The sequence below is a fragment of the Argiope bruennichi genome, chromosome X1 (genome assembly GCF_947563725.1).
Source record: "Argiope bruennichi chromosome X1, qqArgBrue1.1, whole genome shotgun sequence".
NCBI lineage: Eukaryota > Metazoa > Arthropoda > Arachnida > Araneae > Araneidae > Argiope > Argiope bruennichi.
In genome coordinates, this window is record NC_079162.1 from 133,178,657 (window position 1) to 133,197,700 (window position 19,044).

Genomic DNA, 19,044 nt, shown 5'->3' on the forward strand with positions numbered 1-19,044 from the left:
TTTCTTTTTTAGAAAAGTTTTGATAATTTAATATGTTAAGAAGAGCTGTTTATAATTTATCATTGCAGCAAATAAATAATAAAATCGCGATATATTGAGAAATATTGATTTATATTGCGATGATGAAGTTCGGTCATCTCCCAGCGCAATTTATTAGTGATTATGTCAGTCTGGAAATTCTCCTATCAGCCTCTTCTAGATCAGACAGCAGCAATCAGATTTCGATAGAAATCCAAGACTGCTTTAGTTGTATCAGTTTGGTTTGTAAAATCCACACCATAGTAGCGGGAAATCTTTATATCCTTGGTGTCATATTAAAAGTGTACTTGGCCCATATACATGGCGTATCTTTTGGTATGCTCGGCTTTTTCATATCTAGTTTTGAAACGAGACCTCACGATCCTTTACAATTATCGAAGTATAAGCATTTAAGATTTTCAGGCTACAGCTGTATGCAGAACTGCTTTTTTTTCTAAATCGGTAATTCTTACCACTTTTGTAACAGAATTCTTTTGCTATCAAATATAGTTTTGAAATAAAATTTTTTACTTCAGAATTAGCCAACACGAGCCTTAAATTGAGTTTCAAATTACATTATTGTAGGCAAATTTTTCTTTCAACATTCTAGCCTTCTATATATGTCTATAATTATTTAAGTAAAGCATCACATATAGATATTGTGTTAAAAGATTAAGCTTCTATTTGCAATTTATATACGATTACTATTTCATACTTTTCTTGCTCAGGATATAAAACTTGTCCCTCTGAATCTAATTTTCGTACATTTAGTTGAATTCACTAAAGCTATCTCACAGAAAAATTAAAATATGGCAAATAAAAGCAATTTTTAATGCTAATTTTCTTAATTCGTGAAAGTAGTGATGCCTTCAACTTCCGACAGTTCCATTGAAAATTACCAAACTATTTGAATTGTAACTGGATTCGCAAGCAAATTTGCTTCGCTTTCTACAGTGATACTTCATGAAATGCTTGAAGTAAGTTAAATGAACTTTCTTTGAATATATTCTTTCTACTGTACTTAAAAGTCATTTGCGATAAGGGTTTTTTTTTTCGGGGAAGGGACACAGATGCTTTCACATCATTAAGAGATACACATCTTGGTAAACCAGTTAGTTTATTATCTTCTCACACTAAAGGCCTATTCTTCAATCGAGATATGTTATATGCTTGTTGCCATAGATTTGATTCAACACCTTGAAAGTGAAGTGGAATAAATATGTTCCATGAATACTGAATAAGTTAAAATCATTTTTATAACAGAATAAATTCAAAAAAATATTTTTCATACACGATATTTTCCAGATATTTTATTTACATTCTGTTCGACAGCATATTCCGACAATACATTCTCAGTTGCATCCAATGTTCGATGTGGTGAGATCGGTAATAGCTCTGCGGTCAGTGCAAGAGAATCCAATGAGCCTGCTGGCTAGAATGTCCTTGTTCGCCACTATCCAGGAGAAATCGCAGCCTCGGCAACTGAAAGGATTAGCTGGAAAAATGGAATATAATTGAGTGATAGACAGATTAGGCATTCGGCGAATGAACTTAGGATAAATAAATAGAACGGAATGAAAAAGAGAAAATTCGAAAAAAAAATATATTTAATTCAATGAGGTAAAATAATGTACCATTGGGAAAATTCGAGATTTGATTGATATAATATGAAAAATAGAAAACAAGCAAGAAAAATTCAGCATATGTAAAGGGTTCAAATAATGAATTGGGGACAAAATGGCGGCGAATCGTAACATATGTTATCGAAACCGTATCTTGTAATATAGAATCATGATAAATTGCGGCATCATAAAAGTAGCATTTTTGTACAACAAAAGATGCAAATGCTTTGTCATTGTCTCAGAGAGTAATCTGTGTCTCTGATTTTTGACATACGGCATTTTGATTTAATAAACAATTTATACAATATTTAAGGGTGTGGGATGAGGGAGTAATTTTTTCGAACATTATCTGGCATTTTTTTTCCCTAAATAAAATTTTAAGATTTAGGGTATGAAACAAAATTAAATATAGACATGGTAGAAAAGAATGCACATTTGTTTGCTTAGAATGCGAAATAAAGAGAGAGGTTTTTATTCATTTTGGAAAGAAAAATTCCATTGCTGATTTGAAAAGATTTGCCACAGAGGATAAGATTTAAAGGATACATCTGCAAAGAAACAAAACCTTTCATTTTCAGCAAAAGAAAAGCTATTTCAAAAAAAAAAATTAACATTAAAATGGCTATTAGAAAATATTTACTAAGTAGAAAAGTTATTCACACCTCAACTGAAAACATTTTCTTATAAAATTATTATTAATTTGTTACAGCAGCTTCACCGCAATTTTATTACAAGGCCTTAATTTTCAAATAAATGTTACGCAGTCTATGCACTGAGCTAACCTTTTTTTATTCAAGACATCATTTTTCTAAAGAACTGGAAAGAGTTTTTACTGTAGGTGAATAAAATAGCTTTCCTTAATTTATTTTTGCACGAAATAAACTAGTAAATTTAACATTTTTTTTTCATTTTTGCATGTTTAAAAAATTATATTCGTGTTTAAAAAGTAAATAAATCAAAGATAAAAATATTTCCCAAAAACCAGTTAATTTTTAAATATTTGTTTTGTTATGCAGCGAATCTTTTGATGTTTGTTGCAACCATTCTGAGTAGTACTTATTATTTTATTCAGCAGCAGTAACAGAGGTTTCGATCGTAGTTATGTCAGAACGACTGCAAAATTTAATGCGTTGAAACAGCAAACTCTTAGCAACAATCGAAGGGACGGATTTCTCAGAATGATGATATAATTATGAATGCTCTTTAAGAATGTGATCTTCTCATTCCCGTGTCTTTGGCTTGTGGATGTATTTCTTAATACTCAAAAGGCAGAAAAAGAGATTAATATAAGTAACAGTTAAATCTCAAAGCAAGTTTTGTGTATGCAGCGGCAACACTAATAAGAAATGCATTAAATATTCATATTATAAGAACTTTTATAAGCGAATGAATGGAGCTTCCCTTTCAGAAGACTTATATTAATTTCTATGAAAATTGAAAAAATTGAATAGGGGACACGTGCGCTATTTGTTTCGCGTGGTAAGTTGTTATATTCGAATTTTACATTAATCGCGGTTGACATACACTTTTCTCTTGATAGTTGGTAACTTTTCTTCATGCGGCCTTTTCGACGATTCTTGGCCTGCAGTTAATAGCAAAAAGGGTGCTTGAGAAGACATTAATTATGTAGTTATTTCTAATTTTTTTAAATTTTACTTTTTTCGGGGGTCGGAACTCTTGAAGATATATGTGTAAGGTCTATACCACGACAAAGCGTTAGTTAAGTGATTCCCATTTAAAAGTTCTGTACAGCAATATCATTCCACTCACACATATCAAGATATAAAATGGCTCCACGAGGGGCTAATTGTTAACAACTTATACGAGTAAGTTTTAATTTTATGTATATATTGAAATATTTTTATAGTTTAATTATTATAATTTTACAATTTATTTTAAAGTTTATAATAGAAATTATAAAAGAAGGATGCATGAGTGTATACATGCACATAAGAAATATTTCTGGAGGCAGCGTTAGAAATCACTACTGCCTATTGCGAAAGGCGGCGAGTTAATGTAGAATTCATTTCATGGTATTCCAAAAATTCTGCAGTAAAACGAATACTGCTATAATGGTAGGCCGTAATTCTAATCAATATCATTTTCTAATTTAACTGCTCTAAAGATAATCAAATTTAGTTAATTAAATAAGTAAACAATAATGATGTTTTATTAATTTGTAAACATATTTTGGGGAGGATAATGCATATAAATTACATTTATGAATTGTTTTTTATTTCACATCCAGAATCTATTGTTATTAACTTCGTCTATAATAAAATACCTCCTCTGATTTTCAAGGATAAATAGCAGTTTCAACAATACATAGTCAGTACTTCAAAAATAAGTTATGGCCTTTCTAATAAAGAAGTAATAAACGTTGGCACATCATTACCAAATAAAAAGCTCAGTGCCTTGAACTGAATGCGACAATTCTTCAAGTGACTGAACTGTCAGCTTTTCTAATGGGTTAAATCCTTTTACATACTTTGCAGATAGCTAGTTTGAATAGAACTATGAATTTTAATAGGAACACTATAGACTGCAATCCTTCAAATGTCTTTGGTAGATTTAAATTCCAATGTCAAGATATTTATAACGTTGAAGAGACTGGGTTGACAAAGATTCAGAAGCAAAGAAGGATCATTTCCCTAAAAGGCTCAAACCCTTAATACTTTGTTACAATACTGGTGTTAAGAATGGTTCTTGCTGTTATGGCTAATAGCAACGCAATTCCTCCTCTTTTCCTAAGGAAAGTTTTTGCCATTACTTCCCAACCCAAAAGAAATGAAGGCTCAGAAAATAAATTTGTGTAGATGATAGAAATAAGATATTTAAAGCTTCTTGAGATACGTGACCAACTTTTTCAGGAAAATCATCTGTGACCAACATTGAATTTTGTTGAAAAATACGAAGGGATTTTTTCGTCTTCGTCACTCCACATATGACAGAATTTGCAACTATTAGATAAATCTGATTGGAGCCTTTCAAAAAATGCGTCAGTTGTATCATTGATTCAGGGATAATAAATATCACTTGAAAAACTATGGTTGCGTATGACTTTTCTTCTAAAGTGAAATAGACTCTACCAAATGCTATAATGCCGAAGAATGTTATTCCTCCTCACTAGAATATGACCATTTGAGGAGGTCCATTTTGGTGATGAAAACCCCTTGCCATCGACCATGGATGAGCGCTCTGATGGGCTAAACGAATCAGTGGTGCAAAAACAGGAAGCACTCTTTTCATATCAGAAAAAAAAACCTTCCTAATCATTAACAAATCTTTCAATAGAAATAGCTTCATCCACTCCAACAAAAAAAGTGAGGATAGGTTCATGTTAACCTACAAGAAATAAAGTCTTTTAAAGAGGCTTACGATAGGAAAGTTGTCAAAGCGGAATCAAACTGTGCGTTTCCTTTTAACTTCACTGGTAAAAAAGACTTTTCAAACCGAAAGAAACCGAAAATGACAAATGAAGGGGAGAAAAACTACCATATACTGTACGAAAACAAGCATCAACTCAAGCAAATAAAAGGAGAAAAATGTATCTTTGGATGAAGAAGACGACGACTCTTACTACATAAAGTTTTCTGAATCTTTGTCAGATATAAGCTGGTTTCAATATCGTAATTTGGAATGGACTCACAATCATAATGCTAAGCTACACAAATCTCATATTTGTCAAAACTGCAATTCAGACAACAGTTATGATGGTTGTCAGAATATCTAATGAAATCAAATGAATTATAAATAAAATGTATAGAATTATTATTATTTCATAAAATAATAAAAGCAATGATATTATATTTGTTTGCTAACATATTATATAAAACAAATAACCCTATCAATTATAACAACAAGTTAGGATAAACATATGCTTATATAACTATTAATACTACTAAATTATCATTTTCTATCGTCCAAAAAATATTTTATGGATTTTCAATAATAAGAATAAGTTTTAAAGAGTGTTTCGTAAAAGCACTTGATTCTTTAAAAAAAGTGTGATAACTAGGCCCTTCTTCCCATCGAATAATTTTAAGTTTCATACATTTTCAGAAAACATTTTAAAATTTCTTAACTGCATTTTATCAATAACTCTAAGATTTAAAAACCATGGTATACAAAATATACTATTTTGGAGACTAATGTGATCCATGATGCTTCGAAGGCGCTTCAGAAAAAATTTTACAGTTCGAAAATACTAACAGTTGAGTCATTTTTTTTTAAGAAAATCGCACTTTTACCTAGCTTTTTCACATGCCACCGAAGTTACTTATTTTGGTATTTGTCGGGGAAATATCAAAACGTATTCAGACGCTTTTGCCGAGAATCGTATTTAAAACAAATTTCTATCAATAAAGTTAGAAGTTACCAAAAAAGGTCTTGTTTCTTAGAAGAAAATATTTTTTTAAAAGAAATTCAACGAAAAAATATTCCTAAACTCTCATAAAAAATTTCAAAAGCATGCTTCGGCCCCAAATGAATGCTTCTGCATCGGCGGCTTTTATTCTAATACCTTCCTGATCAACCCCTTCGAAAGAAGGGGGGAAAAGCGAGATTGGGGAGCGCCCCTCTCTGAAACGAAATTGATCCCGTTTCCTCCTTGGCCTGGGAGGGGCTGCGAGTCTCGATTTGGGGCTCTTTGGCATAGTCCGTGTCATCTGCAATGAAGGCCCCGCAGGCTCCTAAGGCCTGCTGCTTCAATAAAGTGACGTGGGAGGGGGACGCTTTGGGGCCCTACTTTCCGATCGATAAAGGGGAGGCCATCCCTCCCCAGAGGTGCCTGCAAAAGAATTGAGTGGGGGAGGTATTGCGGTTCAATAGAAGAGGTCTACAACAACTGTGTGTTGTTTTCCAGATGATGATTTCTTAAGATTTCTATGGTGTAAATGCACAAAAATTCAGTGGAACTTCAATAAAACTGAATGACTCGGAAAAAAAATTTTCTGAAAATATCTACTTTGTAGAAAATTATTTAATTCCTTTTGAAAATTCAAGCACTGATATCTGCTCTAACAAATATTGATTATTGTAAGCAATTTATGGCTCAGTAAAGAATGTAAAGCAAAAGAGTCTTTTAATTGCTCTGTATTATTTTCCAACTTGAAATTTAAAGCCAGTGTTATGTTGATGGAAGGGATCCATGATCAGGGCGTTAGAGAATGTTTAACAATCACTCTTTTTTTAATTGCAAGTCATTGTTATGTGGTCAGTTTAGTGAAAAAAAATCCGATTGACATATTTTTTCGTAAAAAAGAATTAACAGCATCAAAGACTGAATTTTAAAAGTTTTTTTACTTTCATTTGATTTAGATAAAATAATGTTAGAAAGCAAGAATCTTCAGATGGCTTCAAAATTGAATATCGTCCCTTTCTTTTGTTCGAAATTTATAAAAACTTGCTGATAAAACTTTTATTTTCATTTTTTGTATAAAACAATTAAAATAAATAACAATTCAATATGTAAAATTAAACTACTTAACCTAAGCTCTAAGAGAAGAACAAGATTAAAATAACATCTTAAATGCTTCATTTAGTTTCAGTCAAAAAGTATTTACTTATTCTCCAGCTTTGAAATACATAAATTATAGAAGATATTTGCATCACAATTACATTAATTTAAAGATATTGGCATCTATATGTAAGTCGCATTAGGACTTTTCCTAATTGGATTTTGTAAAATACCATTTTTTATGTTCTTTCATTGTATGAAATTATTCTTTTTTCCGATATTAATTAGAAACACTAAGATTGATTTCTAAGTTTTAAAAAGCTATTAAACGGAAAAAGTTCTCATGCTTCTCACAATTTTCTCAAACAAGTCACCTGATAGTCCTGTTACTGCATTGTGATCAAATCTCTTGAGCTATTAAGCCCAGTACCTTCAAACAAAAAATGAGTGTTTCTTCTGAAAAATTTTATGACAAGAGTTTTTTCAAAGAGATCTTGTATATGTTATTTTAAATAATATCTTTAAAGTCATCATCCTTCTTCCGTTTTGGGAGGGCAAGAAATTTGTATCCTAACAATTTAGGTAGAAACTAGGATTTTAAATCGGAGAAAAACTACAGTAAAGCTTTTATTACTTCAATCACTTCAGGCAGGGTCCAGAATGACTGTTTCAAGTTTTACCCTGCTGAGAGGTGAACCTTGGCAAGAAGGAGGGAAAAAATGACGTGAAATAAGTTTATCTTTTCCCTAAATTAATCCAAAATTACACAATCAATCTTAAAGCTGTTGAACATAAAAATCTACGCAAATAGAAAACCAACATTATATATTTTGCTACAGAAGTATGAGTACTTGCTCTTATTAAAATTCTGATTGATTCTTCCAGTTTTCAAAAAAAAAAATCATTATTCTTCCGAAAGAAATCCCATACAGTCAATAAAGTCGGATTCTACATAAACATATGTATTTTATATGCATTTAAAAATATATCGGTTTAATAAAACTAGTGCGATATGCTTGGTGTAGAAATTTAGAGAAGGAGTTCCTGTTAATTTGCGCCCAGTTTAATTAACCACTATTAGAAATTATGAAACTCATACCGAAACAGCTTCTAAATGGGACTTTAACTATCCTAAACCCGTAACACTTTTTATTTCTATTGTTCTTTAGTTTGAACAAAAAAAAGGCAGTATGTGAAGTTTCCATACAAGATATTTTGCTGCGCTAAATATTACATGTAAATAGCTCCTCGAATCCGTTTCATCGGAGTATGTCTTGGCACAAATCCATAACATCTGAATTTTGCAGACCAGAGATTGCAAACTAGTGTTGGGTTACAATCGAACTGTTTCTGTCCTTGAAGCCCGATTGTGGTAAATTTTGATCAATATTTGCATGTTTTTGGTTAGATCATTGGTACATTATGTCATTTACTTTATCTTGAGGTGCATCAATTCTGAATATTCACATTGAATGGAGTATATTCATGGAGAATATCTATTTTTGAATCTACATTGTCTCCAACATACTGAACGAAACAACTATAATCAGGACAGGAAACTGAAAGTTGCTGATAACATCCATTCGAAGTTTCTTTTTAAAACCGCTTCGTTATAAGCAGGCAATCCCAAGGAAAATAAAATATACATTAAACACCTGGAGCAAAAATATCTATGAAAAGTAATGGATATTCCGAGGAGTAATAGTAATATAAAGGATCACATACTAACTGATGACATGATGGGATGACAAAGCGTAATTGACATTATCTTTAATAGCTACACCGAACCCTTTCTGTTTTTCGAGATGATTTCGTCTAGTAGAGAAGCAAACGAATCGGACAAACTGGTGTTGAAATTGGAGAACAGTTGAGTATTGGAAGAATAATTTTCCACCTTGTAAATTACAGAACATATATCTTGACGAATAATTTCAGCTGTTTTCTGTGCTACTCTTTTTCAGAATCAAATCTTTTATTTTTGTACCATGATTTGGCTAGAACCTTATATCTTGTCCCCCGAAAGCAAAGAAGGGTGAATATATTACTTTGTTAACAATCACTGTATGTAACCGTACTCCTAATAGTTTTTTGATTAGGCTGTATATCGAAATCATCAATTACATTTTTACAATTCAAAAAGGATTAATTGATAGTCATCATTATTTTCAATGTAAGAAAAACTTTTGTCCATGACTAGTGTAAAAGTGAAAAATCACCTCATTTCATTTCACTTTTTCTACTTAGCAGCCAAAGTTCATCTGTCAGTAGGGAGGAAACTTGGGACAGTCATACTAAACCTTTACTGAAATGATAAAGCATTTTAACCATAGCTTTGTCCTGATTTAAAATTTCATTCGACGACGCCCACATAGCTAAGATATAAATCCCAGTAAAAACGCGTACAGCAGAATGTCGGGGACTTTTGAGATATCATTTAAAATGATATAAATAAGATATATTAAACCTTGACTTCAAATTTTGACAATTTTTGGAAAACAGTCTAATTTACTTTTAGGGCATCATACCTCCAAAACAAACGAAAGTAATTGTCTTATTTAAAAATCTGAAACTAAAAGTGTTAACTATTTTTGGCCCTTTTAGTTATGTTGGTTACCAATGATAGTAAAATTTTGAACTTTCCGTTTTATTTTAGAAACGTATTTGATGTGCTATTGTTCCGGAAGCTACTTGAAGCTCATTATTCCATAAGTTTCATTAAATGAAGAATCAACTTTTTTCCACAAAACTATTGCTTTCATCTTACTACTCGCACAGTGAATTTGAGTAATTTGTGAATAGCAAATGAACGAGTTATATTCATACTATGTAATTAAAAAATATCATTTCAAACACAATGATTGGGATTTTATAAAAGCTATTATTATATCATTATTCTTTTTCAGAAAAAAAAAATACAATTTTTTTCAAAGGTAATCCGACCTTCTAATCTACAACATTTTTTAATATATAGCTATAAGGAATTTAACTCATTATTTTTTGTTGGATTGCTATTTTTTAACCACTGTTTCAAATATAATACAAATCAAAAAACTTCCTACTAACAATGAGTAAAGTAAAAAGATACAAAAATAATTTTAAAATCAAAATCATGCCATTTCTTTAAATGTTTAATCAATCTCTTCACGTCATTTGATGATTAGTTAAAGTTGTTCCATCAAAAATAAATCACTGTCAATTTCTCAAGATCTCTCATGAAACCATATTCATCCATTTTGAAAAGAACTGTTGCATTCTTCGTCGCGATTCACGAAATCACTTTCTGTATACTGTAAATACCTTATTTTCTGAAAAGTAAATTGTTCTAAAAAGTTATCATTTCATGGTTCTTTTAGAAGAAAAAAAAATTGTTCGAGATTTCGGATCTCTTTTTAGGGATTTGGGAAATATCATAATGGATAATGATTGTCATGGATATTTATTTAGTTGCAAATCATCTCATTTCGTACACTTTCAAAATGATGTATGTTAGAGTGAGTTACAATAAATTCATGCTGAGAAAAGTATCATATGAAAATATTTTATAAGAATTTCAAAGGCAATATTTTTGATGATTCTGTTGGATTGGACGCATGTTTAAAATGCAATTAAAATGTTAATAACAATAATCTAACTTTATTGTTATGGTTTAATACATTTCCATCTCTTTAAGAATATTCATCTTATTCATAATCTATGAATTCTCTATGTATTAAAGTTCAGCTCTTGTCATAATATTAAGTAGTTCTCCAAATCATGAGTCTCACTGATCCCTCCTGAGAGCGCCTTAAACAAGAGATGAGAAGTTTCCGCATAATAGACATTCTTGGAGGCTTTCACTTGGTTGTAGAACTATTCCATTAATATTCAAATAATGCAGGCCTCCTTGGAGGGTATACCAATGGTGGTTTGCCTAGGTAATATACCCAACGATAACGGTCCTACCTCTGTCACATTTGCAGCTCGTAACGGAGGGTTATTATGCATCACCCATAATACCCAAAATTATTATTCGCGTTTAGTTCACCTAGGTTACCAAGGCAGGGCGAGGTTCATTTCTTAATGATCATGAAATTCATTGGGATACTTTTCACCTTTTTATGAATATAGCATGATATTATGACAGGAAACTCTAAGAAAATGTATATTTCAAAATTTTTAAATATTTTTTTCACAATCGTATTTAACTAATTACAAACGTGAAACATATCTATGTAAAACTAGGAGATATCTGTTCAGAGGAGACCCTCCTCCCCATTATGTCAAAATTTCTTTGAAGCAAGAATTTATAATGCAAATTTTTGAAAGATTATTAAAGTTATTGCATTATTATTTAGAAAATGTTGTTGTAATGATCATATCAATAGAAAATTATGATTTGGGCTATTGAGGCTAGTAAGAATGCCAGTAAGTGTATTAACTCGAAATGAATTTTGTTAGGTGATTACCGGTTGCATATTGCTACCGTAATGGCCCATTCTTTTGTAAGAAATTTTAGAGTAATACCAATTTTATACTGGGGAGGGGAGAGGTACGTAATTTTATAACTAAGGCAATTCGAAGAAACTAATTTTTAAAATCCTTGAGTCCTTACCACATTTACTGGAATGTGCATGTTCCTTTAAAAAAGCAAATAATTCAAAAGTGTACTTTGAGAAATTACTATACAAGGATTTGTACACTTTCTATTCCTTTATATTGAAACCGAACCCTTCTGGCGTGGATTCATAGATTTCTTTTCTCCAAAAGCAGTTTAGATTAGTTACATTAATGTCCCGTTTTAAAGTAACACTAAGGCTATTTTGGGATGGAACTCGTTATTTTGAACCGCCTTCAGATGACGAAGATGATTCCTGAGCTGGTGCCCCCTCTCCACACCACACCAGTGGGAGGACGTTCAGCTCTGATGGATTTAACGTGCAACAGGCCACCTTACACGACGGTTCTTAGGTGAAATTGGGTCTCGAACCTGAAACCCTCCAGCTCCGAAGACGAGACCTTACAACCAAGCCACCGCGGCCCATCTCCTGAAGTAAAAACGCAGTCTGATATTTAATGATCTACAAATGAGGGCAAATTTACAAACCAGAAACTTCAAGAAATCCGCCTTTCTGAGCGACTTTAGTAACCAAATTAGCAAAAGCATCCTTCTTCAGAGAGCTCAGTTGATTCTGGGAAAAGAAGATAGCGTATGGATCCAAACCAGTGAAGGCGGAGCTGGAGACGTCAGAAATTCTGTTAGCTGAAAGATTTATCTACAAAAGAAAATTATTCTTATTATAGTGTTTGTTTAATTCCACAAATTAAAAATATGCTTTATTTTAACATTATTTCACAGATCATTATCTTCATTTCACTGTTATATACAAATATTATATGTTTTATAAAATAATATACAAATTTTATAAATGATACATATAAATGACAATAATGCATAATATAAATATTTATAAATGACAATTTGCAGCTGCCAAAGAAAGATCCGATAAATGAAAAAGTCTAAAAATGAGGCCGAAATTTCCTAATTAATGTCACAGCATTCAAACATAGGGAGGAATAGATTTTTCTAGATTCTTAATTGTTCTTTTAATTCTTTCCTGTTCGAGTTATCATTATACTAATGCATAATGAATCCTTAAGCTAAGGTTACACCAAAACTTTAAGCTTTTGAAACTATTAGTTGGAATTTCAAAAGAGAATCAAATAAAGTTTGAAAACATTCGGTAAGTTTCGATAACTTTTTTTTCAGTTCGTATCAGAAAATTATACAGAATAATAGTGGGAGTTCTATCTTGATCTTTGATAATTAAAAAAACGATATAGCAATCAACTTTAAAAATGCATTTTTCTTGCAAACCTATTACCCAATAGAAAGGCAAGATTTTAAATTTATAAGTAGAAATAAGCAAATCTCGCTCCCTCCCTGATGGAAAAAAAAATCTTCTTTTAATATATAAATTATATTCATGAGAAGGAATTTTAAAAATTATATATGGATCAAAAATGGGAAGATTGTAAACCTTTCTTGATATTAACAGGTTAAGAGTAGGGAATTTTTAGAAGTCATCAAATGACTTCGTACTTTACCTGCAATCCTGAAGAATGGGACTTGAAAGCCAGTGACATGGGTCCAAGTGTAGTAATTTGATTTAAAGCCATTTCAAGTCTTCCCAGGCTAGGCAGATTGCTAAAGGCATTCATGCCGATGTGAGAAATCTTGTTTTGTGCCAAGATGATAGCGTACAAACTTCTGCTGTTGAAAGCATTATCAGGAATGGTTTCTATCTCGTTTCTGCCAAGATTCAGGGTACCTAGGTTTTCGTACATGCTAAGACCACTGAAATCGAAATCCTTGATTTTGTTTCCAAAAAGACTCAGAGTGTGGAGAGTCTTGTTCGATGCACTGAAAGCTCTGACATCCACTGTAGTGATGCTGTTCACTTCAACATAGAATTGTTGACTCTTGACATTACCGAAAAGGTTAGCTGGCAAATTGGTTATGGGTGTACCCTGAACCCAAACGGATCGGACACCGCCATATTTGAATTTGGCTTGGAATGCCTTTTTAATTTCATCCAAAGTACGAGCCCCCATGCAGTTGAGTCCTTCGCCATCGCAAGTGCAAGGAGCAAGCTCTGCTGGAGTTGGACAACTATCGTCTCCAGACACTACTACGCCAAGAAGGGCGATCACACAGATCCAATGGAGTGCTATAGGAAAAAAGGATATTCTTTGTAACATAAAGCATTTAATATCGGAAATGGCTTATATTTATGAGTGAATAAAATATATTAATCAAGTATACAATGAAAGACCATAATATTAGAAAAACTCTTCACTCAAATTTTGGCTTGTCCTTGTGGAAAAGGTTTTAAACAATATTCGCTAATGAAATATTTAAACAGTATTTATAATTCAAGCGCTTTCTTCAAGTTAGAAGCGCCAATTTCTTGGTATTTCCAAGCTCCAACAAACATTACAGTATAAACTACAATGATCAAAAATTACCCTCACAAATAATTGTTAAGAACCAGATTTCGACATTTTTATACGTTTCATTTGTGATGAGTACAATTTCCTAGTAGAGAAACATCATTGAATATGAATCTCTTCGAATTGACATATAAATTTAGCTTAAGCCCATGGAAGCTTTCCTGTCTTTTTTTTTTTGTTTGTTTGTTTTTATCTTTGATGTATTTTAACTTGTTTATGTTTGTTTCCTATTTTTAATTTAAAAAAATAAAATTCACCTCCATCCTTCAAACCGGATGGGAGTTAGTCGACTGTAAAAACTGTGATCCGGGTGTTATAGTAGTAGTGTAAACGCCAGTGAAAGTTGCATTCGCCTGTTTATAGGAAAGATTTTAATTGAATTGGAAAACACGATATAACTGCGAAAGCCAGAAGAAGTAGTTCCAATTATTTCTGAAAACACTTTTTTTTTCCTTGTGAAATCGTGACATGAGTCTTCAAGGAATGGTGACTAAGCCAGAAATCTTGGAGCAAAAAGCCGAAAAGAGAATGGAAATCAATTTTGAACGAAAAAGGAATAAGATGATTGGCATCCATTTGTGTGCAATTACAAAAGAGCTACAATGCATCAAATAATTTAATTTAATTTAGTAATATTAAAACTAAAGGTACCGTGACCCAAGTGACCGTTCTCCAATAGTCGTTTCAATGCACCAGTGAAGTGTCGCTGTCAATAGTATTAATGTTTCGTTTTAAATCAACTTGTAGGCTATTTTGGGAAGGACCTCATCAGCTTGATCTGTGGCCAGATGACGAGGACAACACTTACCCCACCCCACCCCACCCCACCCTCTCTCTCTCTAAACTTCCGCTCTACCCCAGTGATAGGAAATTCGACTCTCAAAGAATTAGTGTGAACCAGGTTCGTCTACATGGTAATGTGTGCAAGGGATAGGGAAATGAACTCGCGTCGCTCCAATCACGAAATGAAATTATGTCAAAAGGCCACCGCAATCCATGATAGTATTGAGAATAATCATAAAACATAACCATACTCATTTCAAGACTGAATTTATAATGATTAGCCGGCGACCAACGAGAGATTGTTAGATTTTGCTGCAAAAGCGTGAAAAGTGGTTTTTATGGAATAAAGAGCACTGGCGAACAAATTTAATTAAAAAGTTAATTAAATTTAATAAATGGTCAAATCTTTTTTGTTTGAAATTGCTTTTATATAAGATAATCATATGAAAAAAGTGAGGGCGTTTCTTTTTCTTAATTGAAATACGTTCCACAGAATAAGTTCCTCTTTCATCTTTAGCTTCGTTCAAATTACTAAAGAAAATAAATGTTTGCTGTGTATTTTATTTCTTCCATTTGTGTCGTGTGTATAACCAATCCATACACGAACCTGATTTTGCATATTGATGACTCACTTTCTATATTTCCTATCCAAATTATCCGGATGATATAACTTTCTTTCGTATATATTCAACTCTCTGTGACTACACCCTGAGACTCCGATTTAAAAGTTATTTAAAAAAAGATTATCAAAGGCATAAAGACTTATTTATATCAAACACCCCTTTTTTCAATAATATATTGGAGAATGTAGATTCAAAATCCTTTCGAGGCAAATAATATTACGTCTTCTCTAAGCATAAAATATTGAAATTCTGGACTGATGTATGCAACGTTTCGATAAATTTATCTCAATTCTGTACATACAAGGCTTTAAATTCTAGTCACTTGCTTAGCTAGCAAAGGTGATTTTGATGAATTTCATAATTTAGTAATTCAGGCAAACGAAATGAAAGTTTCAAATTAAAACTATTAAAGTTTGAATATCAATATTTTGAATTTAGTTTTAAGGTACAGCATTGAATTCATTTTAAAGTTTGTGTTAGTGAAAGAAACACAAAATTCTGCGATTTCTACAAACATAATTACACAATACTCTTTATGAGACTATTAAGGAAAAGTAACTTTTCTGAAGAATTTTCATAATTTTAAGTAAAAGAAATTTCTCACTAATAAATTCAACTGTTTCTTGCCTTAAAAAATTTCAAGGAACTTTTCATTTTTAAACATATTAATAATGTGTAAATTCCACAATGCATTTTGAAGCAGTATCAAAATATTGGTAGTGTATAGCAGCTAGGCATGAATTATAAATGAAATAACTTAAAACCAGATTTGAAATGTAGAAATAAGAGTAAAAATACTTTGGAAGGTTCAAAAGGAATCTGGTCGAAAAAGCTAAAACGTTCACTATTAATATTTCAAATATTCTATACATTCTAAAATAAATCCACAAAAAATTTCTAAATAGAAGATGTCGTTCAATTAAATCAGATAAAATAAACCAGTTGATTATTATGAATGATATAATTAGAGCAAAAAATGAATTAGCAACACTATCTTTCTGATTACATTGAATGTTCAATAGAACAAAGCTCAATAATTCAGTCTAGGAAGAAAAAATGTAAAGCACCTCTCTTTTACTAAACAATTAGATTTCATTTTGCCTGAGAATCCAACTTTAAAAGCAGATCCTGTTAACTAAACATATTATTAATTTTGTGAATGGATCGACATCAACTATAGAGATTTTTTTTCATTCAATCGGCAGACTCCTCAAATGACGCAAATAAGACCCTTTCATTGTAACGACTCAATTAAGTTTGCATTTACTCCCGATGTAATGATCCGATTACCTTTTTCCTCTACTGATTCAAACTATTATTTTAAAAGGTGCTTGAAGAAGGGACAGTTTTCTGACATCGCTACTTGTTTTAAATCTTCATCAAAAGTTGAAGTACTTAAATCAATTTCTTGTAAGAAATCAGAATTTAAATAAAAAGGCACCGATGAAAAGAGAATCAAACCCTTCGCGCACAATCAAAAAATATTTTTATCTCTTTTTCGTTACATATAAATTCCCATCAAATGGTTATACCAGAATCAACATTAAACGGGCATACTTGCTTTCAAAAGCTGGAAGCAATCTTATCTCAATGGGAGCATTTTTTGTATCTTTTTGTCTAACAAGGGGAGGGCACGAGGTTGAATATTGAGTTCGGAATGACATTTAGTATACATGTAGAATGTTCAATCAACAAAATATTAAAGCACAATAGCTAACCAATTTTGAGGAAATGGTCCTCAAGTTTTCAGCATAGTTTATATACTAATAAAATATCACCGTTGCCGAGACCTGAGTGGATAAAGAGCTGGCATAGCATTCGCGAGACCCGTGTACGGTCCTTTGCTTATATAAATTTGCTTTTTGTCTTTTTTAATTATTTCAAATTAATTTTAAAAGTTACAAAAAAAGATTTAATTAACATGTTTTTTATTTTTAATAAAAAATAAATATTTATTCTCCCATTTCTTGGATTATAATTTAATTTTTAGACGAAAAATAATTTTAAGTATGAATGCGTTTTTTTTAAATCACTAAGAAAAACTTTTAAACGTCGCAGAGAGGTATTGCGCATCATCTCAGCATTACATAATAATGAACTAAAATTTCAATTTAAAAAAATGACTTTGCTATAAAAAAGTGAAAGCGCTGATGCTTTAAATTAATTCATAAAATTTAATTAATAAATTTGACAGGTTTATAGTTAGCTAATTTTTTGTCTCATTAAAATGATGTAACTGAATCAAAAGGAAAGTCAAAAAAAAGAAAGAAAGAAAGAAAACGAGTTTTGGGGTCACGAGGAATGAGCTTTAAACTTCGATAGATTCACTTTTATAATCTCCGGGCTCTTTCTTCTTGGAATAATTTCAGCTTATTAGAAATCTATCTTAATAGCTTGCAATTATTTGAATCCTTCGAAAATTTTAAATAGACTGTAAATCTATTATATCGCTCTCCTAATAGCAGATAATCTCAAAGTAAAATATCACAACAGACTGAAACTATTATGAGCATATTCATTCGAATCGACAAAGAAAAAATGAAAAGTTGTCTAAACATTAATTATTGTTTTTTTATAATTCACTTTTGCAATAAAATAATATTTAGATAATGATACATTCGTCTTCTTAAAAAATGTATGATGCAGCTTTGGAAAATTTGCCTCTTGTGGCATTAAACCCAACTACCATTTTTAAAAAATGTTACTTGAAATCATTACAATGCTTTCATAATGATACTACTATCATCAATTTTCCAATGTTTAATTTTTTAAATAATTTTAACGAAAAAATAGGTCAACTTCCAATCTTTATTGAGTTAAATTACATCTCTTATGTTATTTGAAATTAATTTTTAAAATTAAAATTTTTACAATATCCTATGACACGAATTTTGATAAGATATTGCGCTAAAATCAGAGTTCTGAGAATCTTTAACAATGTCTTCTGGCCAGGTCGACCAATTCAGGAACTGAGTAATAATACTTAATATAATAAAACTACTCCTTTATGTTATTCAGGAAGCTATTTAAAGCAAATGTGAAAAATGAGTAAAATTCACTTTAGGTATATATCCATGTCATTTTATTATGGCTCATTTATTCGAATTTGCTTCCTAAGGTATTTTATTTGAACGCTTGATGGATGAATGTACTTACCCATGACTGCCTACTTTGGATTCTCGATTACGATTCGTTGTCATCTTTTTTTAAATACTTTCTTCATTTAATAGCATTCGTCTGATAAGGTGGGAAAACTCACACCGGGATGTGGGAAACAACAAACTGCGCTGAAAAGAAGCGTCTGATAGTCCAGATTCACGGATGGGACAAAACTATTTACGCATACAGATGATGTTTTTACATAAAAAGTTTTGTTCTTTTCTCTCATTTTCAACTCTTCGAGTAATAAAAAACAATAACTCTGATTAACACTGGGAATCAAATGAACTTAATTTTCCAAATAAACAGCAAGTCATTCACATTTTTTATAAAAGAAAAAAAATTCTGATGGAAGAAAGCTGTTTAAAATAAATTTAATCTATCACATTCA

At 31.4% G+C, this 19,044-nt stretch overlaps 1 protein-coding gene across 1 annotated transcript; it reads right to left on the minus strand.

The window, feature by feature from the left end:
- Positions 1 to 1,256: 1,256 nt before the first annotated feature.
- LOC129959027 (leucine-rich repeat-containing G-protein coupled receptor 4-like) lies at positions 1,257 to 18,759 on the minus strand. The gene is made up of 4 exons (XM_056071798.1): positions 18,651 to 18,759; positions 13,183 to 13,805; positions 12,182 to 12,350; positions 1,257 to 1,513 (listed from the first exon to the last, which is right to left on the minus strand). The coding sequence occupies exons 1-4, from the start codon at positions 18,652 to 18,654 to the stop codon at positions 1,371 to 1,373; spliced, it is 939 nt and encodes a 312-aa protein (XP_055927773.1). The 5' UTR covers positions 18,655 to 18,759; the 3' UTR covers positions 1,257 to 1,370.
- Between the last annotated feature and the right edge of the window lie 285 nt (positions 18,760 to 19,044).